Source organism: Crocodylus porosus, unplaced genomic scaffold, assembly GCF_001723895.1.
Source record: "Crocodylus porosus isolate Cpor-Errol unplaced genomic scaffold, CroPor_comp1, whole genome shotgun sequence".
NCBI lineage: Eukaryota > Metazoa > Chordata > Crocodylia > Crocodylidae > Crocodylus > Crocodylus porosus.
In genome coordinates, this window is record NW_017728947.1 from 2,250,725 (window position 1) to 2,265,661 (window position 14,937).

Consider the following 14,937-nt stretch of genomic DNA (forward strand, 5'->3'; position numbering starts at 1 on the left):
GGCAGCTCTTCCCGCTGCTAGCGAGGCCGAGGGCTGCTCCAGAAATCAATGAGCTCAATTACGCTCCCCTTAGTGCTCCAGGAGCGGTGATTAAGGGCTGGAAATGGAGCCCAGGGAGCAATTAGCAGGCACGCGGTGGGGTCGGTGCACCTGGGCGTGGGGCTGCCCGAGGGATGGATGCTGCTCGGGGTGGGGAAGGCACGGCCGCCCCCCCCACGAGAGCCGCTTGTCTCTGCCCAAGCCTTATGGGGGAGTGGGGGGGGGGAGCTGCGGGCTTCCCCCAAAGCAGTGCCCCCCCCACCCCACCAGGCTGCAGCTGCTGGGGTGGGGGCAGGCCGTACCCCATGCTTGGCGGGAGGGAAGGGGGTGCCAGTCCTCGGCTCCCATTGGTTGCTGGGGTGGGCGTAGGACAGACGGGATGATCTAATTGGCCAGGCTCCCCCACGCCCCCCTCCCATCAGGAAAATACTATCGGGGGTAGGGTCCCCTCCTGCCCTGCCCTCCGTTGGAGGAGGGGGCCGCTCGGGGCGGAGCCAGGCTGGGGGCGGAGCCACGAGGGGGGGGCCGCGGCTCCTTTGGGCGCCCGTTATTGGGGGAGGCTAGGAGGGGGCAGACGCCCGCGGCAGACGCCCTCTGCCATTGGCGGGGACCCTCGCGGGGGCGGGTCCTCATTGGGCGACAGGGAGGGGGCGTGGCTAGGCCGTGGCAGCGCGGGGGGGTAGGGGGTATTTGGCGGTGACACCGGCCATGGCAGCAGCGGCGGTGCTGGGGACCTGGGCCCGTGCTCGCCTCGGGGTGAGTGCGGGCGGTCTGGCCGGGAGCGAGGGCACCGGCACCGCCCGGGCTCGGGCTGCATCTCTAACCCCCCCGCCCGGAGCCACGCACTCCCGCCCCGTGCCCCGCCGTGCTCACCTGTGCCCGCGTCAGATCCTGCTCCGCACCTGTCCCGGGGGAGCCGGGGCCCTGCGGGGCGGAAGGAGCGGAGCGGCGGGAGCCTCCCGGGGCGGGGGCCGTGGGGCCCAGAGGAGGTCCGGAGAGGGGCGGGGGGACAGGCTGAGGCTGGGCCCCCCCGGGCCGTGGGGCATCGGCTGGGACAGGCGGGCTCCTGTGGGGAAGGTGTCCTGGGCACGTTGCACCAGGGCTGGTGGGGCAGGGGCTGCGGGTTGGGAGTGAGGGGCACCCTATGCCCTGCCGGTGCCCCTCACTCCCGACTCGCAGCCCCTGCGCCCCCCCCAGTGCCCTTCACTCCTCTTGGCAGGGCCACTAACAGCAGAGGCTTGTGTCGTGTATGATATGACAGGCACAGGGCAGGGGACCTGGGGGGCAGGAGGGGTCCCAGGCTAAGCACTGGCTGCCAGGGGAAGGGCTGCTCAGCAAGCTGGGCTGTACCCTGCCTTGGGCCCTGGGTCCTCACCCAGCGCTTGCCCCTGGTGCTGGGTGTGGGGCCTTTGGTGCTCCCTGGCTCTTAGCGGCTGCTCGTGGTTTCCAGTGGATTCATTTCAGGCCCTGGCACTTGTGAGCCCTTCCCCTCCTGGAGCTGGATTACAGCCAGGTGTCCTGCCTGCCCTTGCTCTGACTGAGGAGGAGCCCAGTCCCTGCCCACAGCTGGGAGTGAACCCAGGAGTCCAGGCTCCTAGCCCTGCTGCCTGCTCTAAGCCCCCAGACTCACTCTCCTCACAGCACTGGGAGAGAATCCAGGCTCCCAGATCCTCCTGCTTTAACCTCTCAGGCTGGCTCCTTTCCCAGACCAGGGATACAACCCAGGTGTCTGGGCTCCCAGCACCTTGCTCAACACCCCCCGACCCCCTCCCTTCACCTCCCAGAGCTGGGATCCCAGATGCCTGGAGGGTATAGAGTAGAGGTGGGCAAAATGTGGCCCACCAGGCCATTCTATCTGGTCTGTGGGGCCCCTAAAAAATTTAGAAAACTAATATTTATCTGCCCCCAGCTGCTGGTCATGAGGCCCTTGATGGCTTCCCAAAACTCAGTAAGTGGCCCTCTGCTCAAAATAATTGCCCATCTCTGGTGAAGAGTGAAGGGCTGGGAGCCCGGACACCTGGGTTGTATCCCAGCACCTTGCTTGACACCTCATAGACCCGCTCGCCTCCTAGAGCTGGGAGAGTACCCAGGTGTTCAGACTCTTAAGCCTCACTCTGATATACTTTCAAACCTTTTTCACTCCACTTTCTTCTTATTTCTTGCCTGGAAATTAAACTGCTGCCCCCCCTTTCCTTGGGACCCAGGTGTCCTGGTCCTGATCTCCAGCCCCTACACCATGTAGTCTCCTGCTATGACCAAGTTTCACAAATGGCCTAATGGTGGGAGATGGGTGAGGGCAGTGCTCCACTATGGATCCATGTTCAAGTGCGAGGGGAAACCTGCTGTGACTTGGGGAGGGGGTGGGGAGGAAGGAACCCAGGTGTCTGGGGCAGGGGGGCACAGGTCCAACAGGGATTTGGGAGTCAGACTGGGAACCCAGGTGCCCAGGGTGGGAAAGAAACTTCCCTTTCACCCCAGGGGAGGGATGGAGGTGAGAGAACAGATCATGAACCCAGGTGTTTGGGAACAGAAAGCCATTTGCCATGATCCCCAGTGAGGGGATGAACCCAAAGGAGGGGAAATGGGTGGCCCCAGGAACCCAGTCATCTGGGACCACGGGCAAAGAGCTTACCATAGACCCAGGTATCTGGCAGGCATTTTTGGCAGGGGGCTGAGTCCCGCTTTGCTCCGTGCATGTCTGGCTGCTGCGTGGCCCTCAAGTCCCTGCAGCTCTGCGAGCCCTGGGCCAGCCCAGGCAAAGTCCAGACCGGGGGTGGGGGGGAGGGTAGTTCCCACACCAGGCAGGCACCTCCTCCTGCATCCCCAACAGAGCCCTTTGTGTGCAGGCGAGTGGTGGGAATAGCAATGAGCCAGGGCCCCTGGCCAAGGAGAGAACCCAGGGGTCTGGGCTCCCACCCCTGCCCTAATGCCAGGCCCTGCTCCCCTCCCACAGTGGGGTAGACCCCAGGTGTCTGGGCTCCCAGCCCCCCCAGCTCTAACCCACCAGAGCCCACTCTATACCCAGCGCTGTGAGCAGCACCCAGGCATCTGGGCCCCCAGTTCCCAACACTCACCTCCCAGTGCTGCAGGCAGAACCCAGGTGTCAGGGCTCCTAGTCTCCCTGCTCAGCTGCCTGGACTCTGCCCTGGCCCCAGAGCATCTTGGGAAGCCCCCTCACAGGCTCCCAGCAGCCCTGGCTCTGGACTGTGGCACCTGCCCTGGGGCTGGGGGTTACATATTAACCAGTCTGTTTGCTTTGATGGGATCAGGCCTGGACTGTGCCCATCGAGGGGCACTAGGGGGCGCTGTGCTTTGAGGAGGTGGGGAGCTCTAGGGGCGGAGCCCTAGGGTGCTGTGACAAGAGGCTATGCCCCCCCATCCCTGCCCCCCCATCTGCTTGTCTCCCCCAGGTGCTGCCAGGACGGGTTTGTGCTGCCCTCACAGCCCTGCTTGGATCCCAGAGACCCTTCAGCAGCATCTTTAAGGTGAGACCCCCGGACACCTGGGTTCTCCTAGCTTGGGCAGGGGAGCAAGGTCTGATGAGGCAGAGCAGGGGGCTGGTACCAGGCCTCCCGGGTTCTATCCCAGTGCTGCAAGGGGAGCAGGGTCTGGTGGGTTAGAGCAGAGGAACTGTGAACCTGGACTCCTGGGGTCTCTACCCGCTCCACCAAGGGGTGGGTGTGGCTGCCAGCTGGGAGCCAGGACTTCTGGGTTCTCCACCAGGCCTCCGACCTCCACGTGGAGCTGAGCCAACACCTGAAGCCCCAGCCGGACCCTGGGGCTCTGGTGTTTGGTAAAAACTTCACGGACCACATGCTGACGGTGGAGTGGAGCCAGGACAGGGGCTGGGGCAGACCTCACATCAAGCCCTTCCAGAACCTCACCCTGCACCCAGCCTCCTCTGCTCTGCACTACTCTGTGGAGGTGAGCCTCCCCCAGTCACATCCTGGTGCTAGGTTCTCATCTGGCCAACTCTTCCCAGCTGACCGCTTGTGTCCTGTCCCAGCTGTTTGAGGGCATGAAGGCTTTTCGGGGGCCTGACCAGCGTATCCGCCTCTTCCGGCCCACACTGAACATGGAGCGCATGCACCGGTCAGCCGTGAGGGCCTGCTTACCTGTGAGTACCTGGTGGGGATGTGGGGCAGACACCTCTGTGCTCTGCCACCTCAGTGGGCTCTGGTGGGTTACTGTGATTTATGGAGCTGGGCGCCAGGATGGCTGGGCTCTCCCAGCTGGGGGACCAGAGTGAGGTCTGGAGGGCTTGAGCTGGGACTCCTGGGTTCTTTCCCCACTCAGTGGGGTTACAGCAGCATATGGGGCTGGGAGCCCAGACTCTTGGGGTCTTGTCCTGCCTTGGGAGGGGTCTGCAGTTGGGTATGTCTCAGTCATGCCCTTCTCCCCACCAGGCCTTTGATCAGGCTGAGTTGCTAGAGTGCATTTGTCAGCTCATCTCCATCGACCAGGACTGGGTGCCCCGCTCTGACAGCGCCAGCCTGTACATTCGGCCTACCTTCATTGGGACCGAGGTGCCTGAGCCCCAACCCTGAGGGGGAAGATAAGGGGTGGACTACAGATGGGTTTGGGAGGAAGGAGTCCAGTTTTGTCTCTAACCTGGATCCCCCTCTTCTCCCTCCCTGCGCCCCAAATCTGTGCCCGCTGACTGGGATCTCCCTGCCCTCTGCTCTAGATTCTGAACCCCATTCTCCTGTACCCCCACATCTCAACCCCCCCCCCAGCCTGGATCATCCTGAGCCCCACGTACCTTAACAGCTCAGTCCCCAGCCTGGATCTCGCTACCTTCTGCTCCCCAAATCCAGGGTTCCTGTATAAACAGCCCCCACCCCAGAGGTGGCTGCATCTAGCACCAGGTGATGGGTCCCTGTGTCCCCTGCTCTCTTCTGTACTCCTAGCCTGGGTCCTCTCTGTGCACCCTGTACTTGCTAATCTGGATCTCCTTTCCTAGCTCCCCTTTGCTTTCTCCTAAATCTCATTCCCTTTGAGATTCCCTCTGAATTCCATGTGCCCTGAAATTGAGCCTCCAGTCTGTACCCCTCTCACCTGCCCTGTCCCCTGGGATCTTGACCATGTCCAGCTGGGATCCCCCTGAAATCACCTTCCCCAAATCAGTTTGGATTCCCTGCCCCTCACTTTGTGCTGTCCCCCAAAATTCGCTCCCCCTCCACTGTGAAAGTCAACTTGTAAAATCTTCCCCCTCCTGCTTGGGTTCCGGGGTGGCTGAGCCCATGAAACGGGGACAGTGCTCAGGTGGTTAATACTGCATTTACCATGCCCTCCCTCCCCACAGCCGTCCCTGGGGGTGAGCAAGTCTAGCTATGCCCTCCTGTTCGTCATCCTGGGGCCGGTTGGGCCCTACTTCCCCACAGGAAACTTCAGCCCCGTTTCGCTGCTGGCCGACCCCCGCTTCGTCCGTGCCTGGATGGGCGGTGTCGGGGACTGCAAGGTGGGCGGGTGAGTACCAGGAGCACCACCCCACCTCTCTCCTGCCCCCAGCATTCCCCACCCAGAAGTCACTGCATCTCAGTGCCAGAGGAGGGGACACTGTATCAGCAGCCCATGACGTGCCCTACCCCACCTCTCTGCCCCCCACCCCAGACTGTATCTGCTAGACAGCCTGGCACTGTTCTCAGTCCATCCATGCCTGTCTCCCCTGCCTGGTGTGTGTGGGCTCGCTCTGCCCCTTACCCCCCCAGCCTGGGACTGGGCAGGGGTACCACTCCGTCCCCATATCATACTCTCCCCCCTGGTGCTAGTGATGCCCACCCCTGCCCTGTCTCCCCAGGCTGCCCCACATAGCCTTGTCCATACCCTGTCTCTCCATCCTGGCACTGGAGGGAGCTGATATCTGTCACCCAGGCTGGCACTGCCCATGGTTATCCAAATGGCCCTGCCCCATCTCTCCCCTTGCCTAGGAACTACGGCCCTACCATTTATGTCCAGAACGAGGCTGCCAAGAAGGGCTGCCAGCAGGTCCTGTGGCTCTATGGAGATGACCACCAGGTGACCGAGGTGGGCACCATGAACATCTTCATGTACTGGACTGATGAGCATGGAGGTGAGGACTCCCCTAGCCCCTGGTGGGGGTCTTGACTCTTCTGCTAAGCAGGGTCACAGCCAATCATGGCATGGCTGGGAGACCCAAGCTGTAGCAGCCCCAGCCCTCCCCATGAGTGGTCAGCGATGGTCACAGTACTGCAGTGCTGGCATTGGTTGGGGAGTAGATTCCTGCAGCATGATGCTTCCTGCCCACTCCAGAGCTGGGGAGGGAACCCCAATGTCTTGGCTGGACCTGGGGTCACAGGACTTCATTTCTCCTCCTTCAGCCTCTCCCTGGGAGGTTGTTCTGGAGCCTCCCTCCTAGGTGAAGCAGCTGCCTGGGTGGTCACAACCCCACCTGAGAGGCAGCTGCATCTTGGTGCCAGATTTGCGAGTCCTCTGTAACCAGTCCCCCAGTTCATGCAACCCCAGAAGCAGCTGCTCTAGGGCCCAGGGAGGGGGATGCTGTCTGGGCTGACTGGTCCCTTCCCCTTCCAGATCTGGAGCTGGTGACCCCCCCACTGAATGGCATCATTCTCCCAGGAGTAATTCGCCAGAGCCTGCTGGACTTGGGGCGCAAGTGGGTGAGTGGGGGGGGGGAGGGGCTGGGGCATGAGCGGGTGAGCAGGGCCTGTCTTGATCCTGCCCATGTCCTATGCAGGGGCAGGGCTTATTCCCCTGCTCTGGCCCCTCCCATGCCTGAATCTGGTCATTGGTGTGACTCCCACCAACAGTGGGGAACTCCTGTTGCCCTCCCCACACTCCCAGCAGCTCTCCCTGGCAGATGCCAAGGACTTCCTGCCCAGTTCACCCCTACTCTCACCCCTCCCCAGCTTCACTGCCATCAAAGAGGCCTCTCCCTTGGCCCCAGGGGTGCCACCCTCCGTCCTTAACCATCTGCCCAGTCTGGTGCCAGCTATGCCCTGGGTCTGTGCCCTGGTTCCAAGAGGGCTGCTGAGTCTCCCCTAACCTTGGTGCTGTCCCCAGGGCGAGTTTAAGGTCTCGGAGCGGATCTTCACCATGGCCGACTTGCTTAAGGGGCTCCATGAGAATCGGGTCAAGGAGGTGTTTGGGTCGGGCACGGCCTGTGTCGTCTGCCCTATCAACCACATCCTCTACCAGGGCCAGGTGAGGCAGCTGACAGGAAGGACCAAGGGAGAGGTTTTTGGTGTGGGGCCTATGAGGGACAGAGGAGGGTTGGATCTGGGGGGTGGGAGGGGCCAGGATGAAAAGGGGGTGGGAGTTGGAGGCATGGGCTGGAGGGAAGCGGGTGTGTGGTATGGGACTGCGGGTCTGGGGGATGGTGGAAGTGGGACTTGGGAGCAGGGGACTAAGCTGAGCCCACTGATTCCTATCCCGCCTTCCAGAGCTACCACATCCCCACTATGGAGAATGGCCCAGATGTGGCCAAGCGTTTCCTGAAGGAGCTGACTGATATCCAGGTGAGAACCACCTTCCAGGGGTGGGGGTTGCTGGCTATGCTGAGCCAGGGCTGGGGGGTGGACACATGTAGGGCATTACCCTGTGGGGAGGATTATATGGGGCTGGAGGTCACTGCTGGTGGGTTAGGGACCATGGGGGCTGGGCATTGGTCCTGGGGGTCAGCGGTCACTGCTGCTGTCTTTTCCCCCATCACCACCAGGGGGCAGCACAGACCCAGATACAGCTCAGGCAGGTTGAAATGGGTGGTTAGGGGCCAGTCTGGCTGCTGGCTCTTTCTCATGCCGCCCCACCCTCTGTCTGTTTGTCTGTCCTTACAGTACGGCCGTGTGTCCAGTGACTGGGTGCACCCTGTATGACCTGGGACGGATCTTGCCTGCCCCTTGGCCCTGACTCCTTCACTCCAGATCCTCTCTTGCTCCGACAGACCCCTCCCACCCCCACAACCGGGGGTGAGGTGGGTTGTGGCTATGGCTTTAATTCTTCCCCAGTCCCATCTCTCTGGGTCTGGAGCCTTCATCTCCCCAGGTATCTACCAAATGCCTCCCTGGACTATCCTTTGCCTTGGTGTCACTCCCCCCAGCAGGTACTCCCCTAACTGGACCTATACCCCAAAAGATCCAGGAACCCAAAGATCCCCCCTGCTTGGGATTTCAGAGTGGGGACATCTGCCCATCTGTCTGTCTGTCCAGCTGGACCCCGAGACAGTGTGCCCCCCTCCTCTTTTTAAAGTGCAAAATATATATATATAGACCCCTCTTCCCCAACACACACTCCCTGTGGGTTTAATGGCTCCCTGCTGTTGCCATTAGCAATGTTTTCTGGGTAATCTGTCCTGCAGTGCATTCTGGGAGACACCAGTGCCCTTGGCTGCGGCAGGCTTTGAGCTGTTGCAATGCCTTCTGGGGAATATCAGTTCAGTGGTGGAGGGTTGCAGTGCATTCTGGGTAATCTGCCTCACAATATATGTTGGGAGGTTCCCACATCCCAACAGGAGGACCCTGCTCACGGGTGCAATGCTTTCTGGGAAACTGCCCCATGTGCCTTGCTGCCAGAAGTGTGGCATTCTGGGAGAGCATGTGGCACCCCAGGGGCAGGCAGGGAGAGGCTCCCTGAATTGCTGCAATGCCTTCTGGGTAGCGCATCCAAGAATGCTTTGCTCCCAGGGCAGAGGTGTCTGAGACAGACTGGCCCCGGGGAGGGCAGGAGCTCAAGGAACAATTAGAAGTATAAGGCCTTCTGGGTAACGATATTCTCGGCATGCTCCTGCAGCAGTGCATTGTGGGAAGGGCTGGGAGGGCCATCTGCTGCTGCCATGTCATGGCCGTGCCTTGGTTCACTTTCCTATTTTCCCCCCGGCTTAGAGCCCAACTGGTGCAGTGCATCCTGGGAAACCACTCATCTCTGCAGCTGGCTAACAGTTGTAATGCCTTCTGGGTAATTTATACCCTGCCCCACACTTTTGCTCCTGGGAGCAGTGCATTGTGGGAGAGATTGTCTGCCTTGTGGGGTGGCAGTTGGCTACAAGGTGTTTCAGGAGCTCCCCCTGCGCCATTATGAAGCTGGGGGACATGAATCCCAATCTGGGCCCGTTTCCCCCACTGCCCTGCCCCCTCCAGTGGTAACAGCAAAGTTGCTCAGTGGTTAAAGCTTCTTTTGTATTAAATAGAATGTCATTGGCTGAAGCCTGGTCCTGAATCCATGTGTGTGCATGTGGGGAGGGGGATGTGGGGGTTAACATGACCAAAGTTTGGGGGTCCTTCATTATGCTGGTCACTGCCCAGCTCCGCACTGAGATTGGGGTCTCTGTAAAGCTGTACAGTGCCCTCCGAACCAGGATCAGGGCTTAGGTATGCTGTGTAGACCCCTGCCCATGGACAGAGGTCAGGCACCTGCTGCACCAGGTGCTGTACAGACCCCCCACGGTCCAGTCCATAGGCTGAAGAGGCAAGGGCTGAGCTGGGGGAGGGCTGGGGGCAGCTGGTAGCACTGGGGGCAGGTCATGGGACAGGGGTGGCAGTCTGGGATGTGGGGCGACAGCTGTGGGGGCTGGAGGGGAGCTCCATTTCTTTCATCACTCAACCCCTGCCTGTCCCTCTCTCCCCCATCATGCCTGGTGCTGCAGGGGGATGAGTTAGGCCACGTAGGCACTGACCAGGGCAGAACAGGCTGACGTTGGTTCCATGGCATCCGGACCCACGTCATGAGGTTTGGTGGGGGGGGAAATCTCATTAATGTGACTGTAAGCCCTGCTGGGAAGCAGACACAGCCGGACACATGGGGGGTGGGGGCAGATCTGGGGCTAGGGCAGTGGCTGGTCCTATGGCTGGAGATGGGGCAGGGTTCTTTGCCCTCATGGGGGCCAGTGGGTGTGATGCCCCCTCACCCCACTACCCTCATCTCTCCACTTTCACCTTCCCTTCCTCCTGCTTTCCCATTCCCCCACTTCCACCAGCCTTGCCCCTGCTCCTTCATTTATTCTTCCCCTCTGTTTTCCACACAGCTCCTGGTTTTGTCCCCACACCCTCCTGGCATTCCAGTGCCCCCCACCTCCAGGCACCCCCCAACTCACACCCCTAAAACTCTTGTCCTCGCCACCCACTCCCATTTCTGTCTCCTCCCCCCAGAATCCTCCCATCCCTCCCTGTCTCCTCTGAGGAAGTGCCCCCCTGTGCCTCTCAGGTTTGGTGGGGGGCGGGTAGAGGGCTTTGGGGTCTTTCTGGGGGGTTCCCCCACCCCTCCTGATCACATGAGCTGGCAGCCAGGAAGCAGGATAAATATTTAGACCTGTAAGACCCAGGCTATCCATCAGCCACCCCCGCCCGCCGGACGTTGGAGCTGCCTGGGTGGGGGGCATGTACGGGGGGGCGAGGGAGGGACGGAAGTGTGGGGGTGCTTTCGTCATAGAGGGAGGCTCCCTCGTGATCTGTGCGAGTGGGTAGGATCCAGCAGGCCACGCAAGCTGGATGAACCGTTCTCACCCCAGAGGTGTCTGCATTTCCCCAGGGAGGCAGGTATAGGCAGCCCCCCTCCATGACCCACCCCAGAGGTGGCTGCATCTTGGTGCTGGGCCAGGGGTCCCCTGTATAATTGGCTCCCCAGTGTGCACACCCCAGAGGCAGGTGCATTTTGCTGCTAGGCAAGTGGGGGGGTGTTATATGGTGCCCTTTAGGCCCCCACCCCAGAGGCAGCCACATTTTCAGCACTGGATGAGCGGGGGGTCCCTGTGTAAACAGCCCCACGCTGCTTAGATCTGTCTCCCCAAACCTGCAATTCTCCCACATCCCATCCCAGAAGCAGCCACATCTCAACACCAGGCAAGCAGGGGTCCTGTCTGAACATCTCCCAAACCCAGAGGTGGCTGCATGTCAGTGCTGGGTGAGGATCCCTATAATAACTACCCTGGTCTGAGCAGCCTCTTGCTGAGGGAAGAGTCCTGCATGCAGCTTCGCCCCAGAGGCAACTGCATCTCTGGCCTGACACAGCACATTCCTATGGGATGAAGTGCTAGGGAAAAGGCACTTCCCCTCCCGGGCTCTGGGTGCTGGGGTGGGGACTCTGGACCCTGGTGTAGGGGGCAGGGTGGATGGGCATTTGCCAGAGCCCAGTTACGAATCCAGGGGTGACCTCATTGTGCCAATGGCTAGGTTGCTTAGATCACGCTGGAGCTGGGTGCCTTCCAGTGGACTTCCTGGGAAGCTAAACCCCTCTTCCTATCTCAGGTGAGGTATTTTTGTCCTTGGCTGGTTAATGGGGACCAAGGTCATGTCTATACTCAGGTGCCCTCAGCTGGGCACTGGCTGGCAGGGGGTGACTAGGCCCTTTCCCACAGCAGGTGGGTGGCACCGGGGGTATCTGGCATCAGGGCCAAGCCAGCACCTATGCCGCTTACTGGAGGGGAGGGGAGCTGGGGTCCGGAGGTGCCTGTGGAAAGTGGGTAAGGAAAGTCACTGACCCCTTCCCCCCACCCCACCCTGCTTCCTGCACAACCTTTGTCCCCCTTGGCCCAGCCTGGCCCAGCCATGTGGCAAAGCCAAATATTTAGATCTGTGATGGGTTTGTTGGTCGGAGGCCAGGTTACACTGGGGTGGGGAGCGAGGAGAGAACTCAGGCGTCCTAGCTCCCAGCTCTCCCCACCCCATCCTAATTCACCAGAACTCACTGGCTAGCTCCCAGCTCCCTTCTCTAATCCACCAAGCCCCTCTCTTCTCCCAGAGCAGGGAGGGAACCCAGGTGTCCGGGCTCCCAGCCCCCTGCTTCAAACCCCCAGACTCCACCATCTCTTTTCATGCTTGGAGCCCATGTGACCCCAGGCTATGAGGCAGAGAATCCCTAGATGGATGGATGGAGGGGGGGTGTGTGTGTGTGTGTGTGTGTGTGTGTGTGTGTGTGCATGTAATAGAAGAGTGTATGGGGATGGAGGGAGGGTGGGATAGATAGGTGAATGGAGGAGTATGTTGGATGGAGGGAGGGAGGCAAGGAATGGATGGATGCATAGAGCTAGTGGGTGGATGGAGGGGTAGATGGACACAGTGGGGTGTGGGTACGATGGATGGATGGGGTGGATGAATCAAGGTCTGGCTGGATGGATGGGGAAAGCTGTATGGATACAAAGAGCTGGGTGGCATGCTGGGTGGTGGCAGGGGGCTCGGGGGGGTTGTTGGGGGGCACAAGGCTGGCCAGATACATATCGGGTTAGACAGGTGCAGTGGCTGGGCTGGGTGGAACTGGCTGGAGCCCCCCCTCCCTTTCCTTCCCCTTCTCCCCCCCTTCCTACAGTTGCATCATTTGCCTTTCTCTGCCAAAACAGGAGCTAGACGGGAGCATGTGGGTTGTGGGTGGGGGTGGGGGGGGCCTCAGGGGTATAAGACCAGGCCTGGGACACAGGAAAGGCAGGAGAGAGGAAGTACGAGTGAAGGAGTGTGGACAGAGCTGTGTTCTCTACCCTGCTGGGAACCCTCCACCCCATCACTGCTACCTGCAGCTGACAGCGGGACGCCTGGGTTCTCTCCCCAGGTGCAGGAGGGGAATAGAGTCCAGTGGTTAGAGTGGCGGGGGTGGGGGTGGGGGGCACCTAGGTTTTCTTTCCAGGTATAGAGAGTAGAGTCGAGTAGTTAGATCAGGGGGGCCTGGGAGCCAGGACACCTGGGTTCCATCCTGCTGCTGCTCCCTGTGCTCCTGGCCATGGCGGGACCATGGCCTCGTGTGTCCGGGCCGTGCTGGTTGCTGGCAGGTGTGCTGCTCTGGGGGGCCAGCTCCCCTGGCCCTGCTCTAGGCTCCCCACTGCGTGACTCCAGCCCCCTATTAGCCCTCGATGGGCAGGTGCGTCTTCGGCACCTGTACACGGCCAACGAGCACACGCAGCTGCACCTGGAGATCCTGCCTGACGGCCATGTGCGGGGAGTGCCTCAGCAGAGCCCATACAGTAAGTGCCCACCACCCGGACACCTGGGCTCCAGGATGGGGGAGGGGGGAGCTTGGATCCATGATGCTTGCTTTCTGTTGTGGTCCTTGGATGGGAGTGGGGGGATCTGGTGGGCTACAGCGGGGGGTGGGGATCTAGGAGCCAGGACACCTGGGTTCTTTTCTGGCTTTGGGAGGAGTGTTGGGGTCTGGTGGGGCTGGGAGCTCAGAGACCTGGGTTCCATCCCAGCTTTGGGGCTGGGAGCGTGGCCGGGGTGGTTAGAGCAGGGGGATCTGGGAGCCAGGACTCCTGGGTTCTCTTCTAGTCCTGGGAGGGGAGTGAGGGCTGGTGGGGTAGAGCAGGGTGGAGCTGGGAGCCCAGATGCCTGGGTTCCACCCCCCAGCTCTGAGAGGGGAGTGGGGTGTTGTGGGGTGGCTTGGGGGAGGAGGGTGCAGGGCAGGGTCCCAGATGCCTGGGTTCTGTGGCTGATGGTGTGGGGCCGTGGCAGGTCTGATGGAGATCAAGGCGGTGAAGCCGGGGGTGGTCCAGATCCAGGCGGCAAAATCCCTGCAGTTCCTGTGCATGGATGTCCGGGGGCGGCTCTATGGAGTGGTGAGTGTGGCAGGACTTGCCATCACTGGGCTCTTGGATGCTCCCCCAGCTCTGGGAGGCGAGTAGGGCCTGGTGGGTTAGAGTCCAGAGGGAGGAGCCGGGAGCCAGGATACCGGAGTTCTCCCTTCGCTCCAGGAGGGGCTCAGCATGTGACACCACTGCTCATGTCCCCCTTTCCTCCCCACACAGGGCTCGTACTCCACTGAGGCCTGTAACTTCCGGGAGAAGGTGCTGAGCGACGGCTACAATCTGTACATCTCGGAGCGCCACAACCGGCCCCTCAGCCTGACACCCTCCGGGGCCTTGCCGGGGACAGGGCGCCCAGGCACCCCACTCATGCAGTGGCTGCCCTTGGTCAGCCACATCCCCGCCGAACCTGTGCTCCTGGAGTACCCCTTCTCCCAGCCCGGTGTGGATGCGGACTCTGCCGACCCCCTGGGAATCCTGGGCCGGACCCCTGAGGTGTTGAGTCCCAGCTACATCATCTGAGAGCCGGGACGCCTGGGTTCTGTTGCTGCTTGGAGAGGGGGCAGCGTGTGATGGCGTAGAGCAGGGAGGCTGGGAGCCGGACACCTGGGTTGTCTCCCAGCCCTGGAACAGATTCCCTGCACCCCTCCAGGACCACTCCAGACTCTGGAGGGGAATGGGAGGTTTTGTGGCATTTCATCCTCATCCTTTTCTTTTCTATGTATTTAAGAGACTATTTATTACCCACTGGGTTTATTTATTGTGTGGGGGGTTCTTGGTATTTATGGTGTGGCTGCGCCAGCCGCCTGGAGTGAATAAAGAGGGCTGAGCTCAACTGCTGTGTCCTGTGGACCTTGTTGGGGTGTGAAGGGTTGGAGCTGATACTGGAGTGGGCATCGGGGGTGGTTAATGGGGGAAAGAGGGCCTGTGATGGTGGGTTTATGGGGGCTGGCCCCCACCATGCCAGGTGCTGTACAGACCCCAGGCTGAGGGGTGGTGGGCTCCCTGCTCCATGTTGCCCCCTTGTGCCCTTGCCCTGCTCCCCACAGCATGGTGCACCTCTCACCCTACCCTGCTGTGTGGCTCTCCCCCCAGGCACCCTCATCCCCACCTCAGGCTTAACAGCCCCCTTTCCCCCCCACAGTGGCACCCAGTGGCCAGTTGTGGTGTTGCATGCAGTGTGCAGCCTGGGGAGCAGTGACACCTGCTGGTCAGGGTGTGCAGTGCACCCCCCAGCCTATCCCTGCCAAAGCTGCTTGTTCACCCCATCACCCCACTGCCTCCCAGCAGAGACCAGTCTCCCTCTCTTCTTCCCTCCCAGCTCTGTCTCGCATCACAGTGTGGGGGGTGGGGAAGTGTGATCCATGTGTGGGAGGATGTGAAGTGTGTGTGTGTGTGTGTGTGTGTGTGTGTGTGTGTGT

At 61.1% G+C, this 14,937-nt stretch overlaps 3 protein-coding genes across 7 annotated transcripts in view; all 3 read left to right on the plus strand.

The window, feature by feature from the left end:
* The window catches only part of LOC109320799 (AP-2 complex subunit alpha-2), a 621,923-nt gene that overhangs the window by 549,180 nt on the left and 57,806 nt on the right, over positions 1 to 14,937 (plus strand). The gene's annotated exons all lie outside the window — the stretch shown is intronic.
* BCAT2 (branched chain amino acid transaminase 2) lies at positions 694 to 9,218 on the plus strand. Its single transcript, XM_019551091.1, has 11 exons — positions 694 to 795; positions 3,450 to 3,524; positions 3,763 to 3,963; positions 4,046 to 4,156; positions 4,446 to 4,565; positions 5,345 to 5,508; positions 5,970 to 6,112; positions 6,592 to 6,677; positions 7,081 to 7,221; positions 7,461 to 7,535; positions 7,854 to 9,218. Exons 1-11 carry the CDS (start codon positions 748 to 750, stop codon positions 7,890 to 7,892), a joined length of 1,203 nt encoding a protein of 400 aa, XP_019406636.1. The 5' UTR covers positions 694 to 747; the 3' UTR covers positions 7,893 to 9,218.
* Positions 12,239 to 14,351, plus strand: FGF21 (fibroblast growth factor 21). Its single transcript, XM_019551104.1, has 3 exons — positions 12,239 to 12,958; positions 13,446 to 13,549; positions 13,739 to 14,351. Exons 1-3 carry the CDS (start codon positions 12,718 to 12,720, stop codon positions 14,036 to 14,038), a joined length of 645 nt encoding a protein of 214 aa, XP_019406649.1. The 5' UTR covers positions 12,239 to 12,717; the 3' UTR covers positions 14,039 to 14,351.

Bases quoted from the DNA above. Each gene is read 5' to 3' on its own strand.
- BCAT2 (XM_019551091.1), top strand. From the start codon at position 748: ATGGCAGCAGCGGCGGTGCTGGGGACCTGGGCCCGTGCTCGCCTCGGG. The intron at 5,509-5,969 runs GTGAGTACCAGG...CCCCTTGCCTAG, and splicing joins GGGGACTGCAAGGTGGGCGG to GAACTACGGCCCTACCATTT. The intron at 7,536-7,853 runs GTGAGAACCACC...CTGTCCTTACAG, and splicing joins AGGAGCTGACTGATATCCAG to TACGGCCGTGTGTCCAGTGA.
- FGF21 (XM_019551104.1), top strand. From the start codon at position 12,718: ATGGCGGGACCATGGCCTCGTGTGTCCGGGCCGTGCTGGTTGCTGGCA. The intron at 12,959-13,445 runs GTAAGTGCCCAC...GGGCCGTGGCAG, and splicing joins GCCTCAGCAGAGCCCATACA to GTCTGATGGAGATCAAGGCG. The intron at 13,550-13,738 runs GTGAGTGTGGCA...CTCCCCACACAG, and splicing joins GGGGGCGGCTCTATGGAGTG to GGCTCGTACTCCACTGAGGC.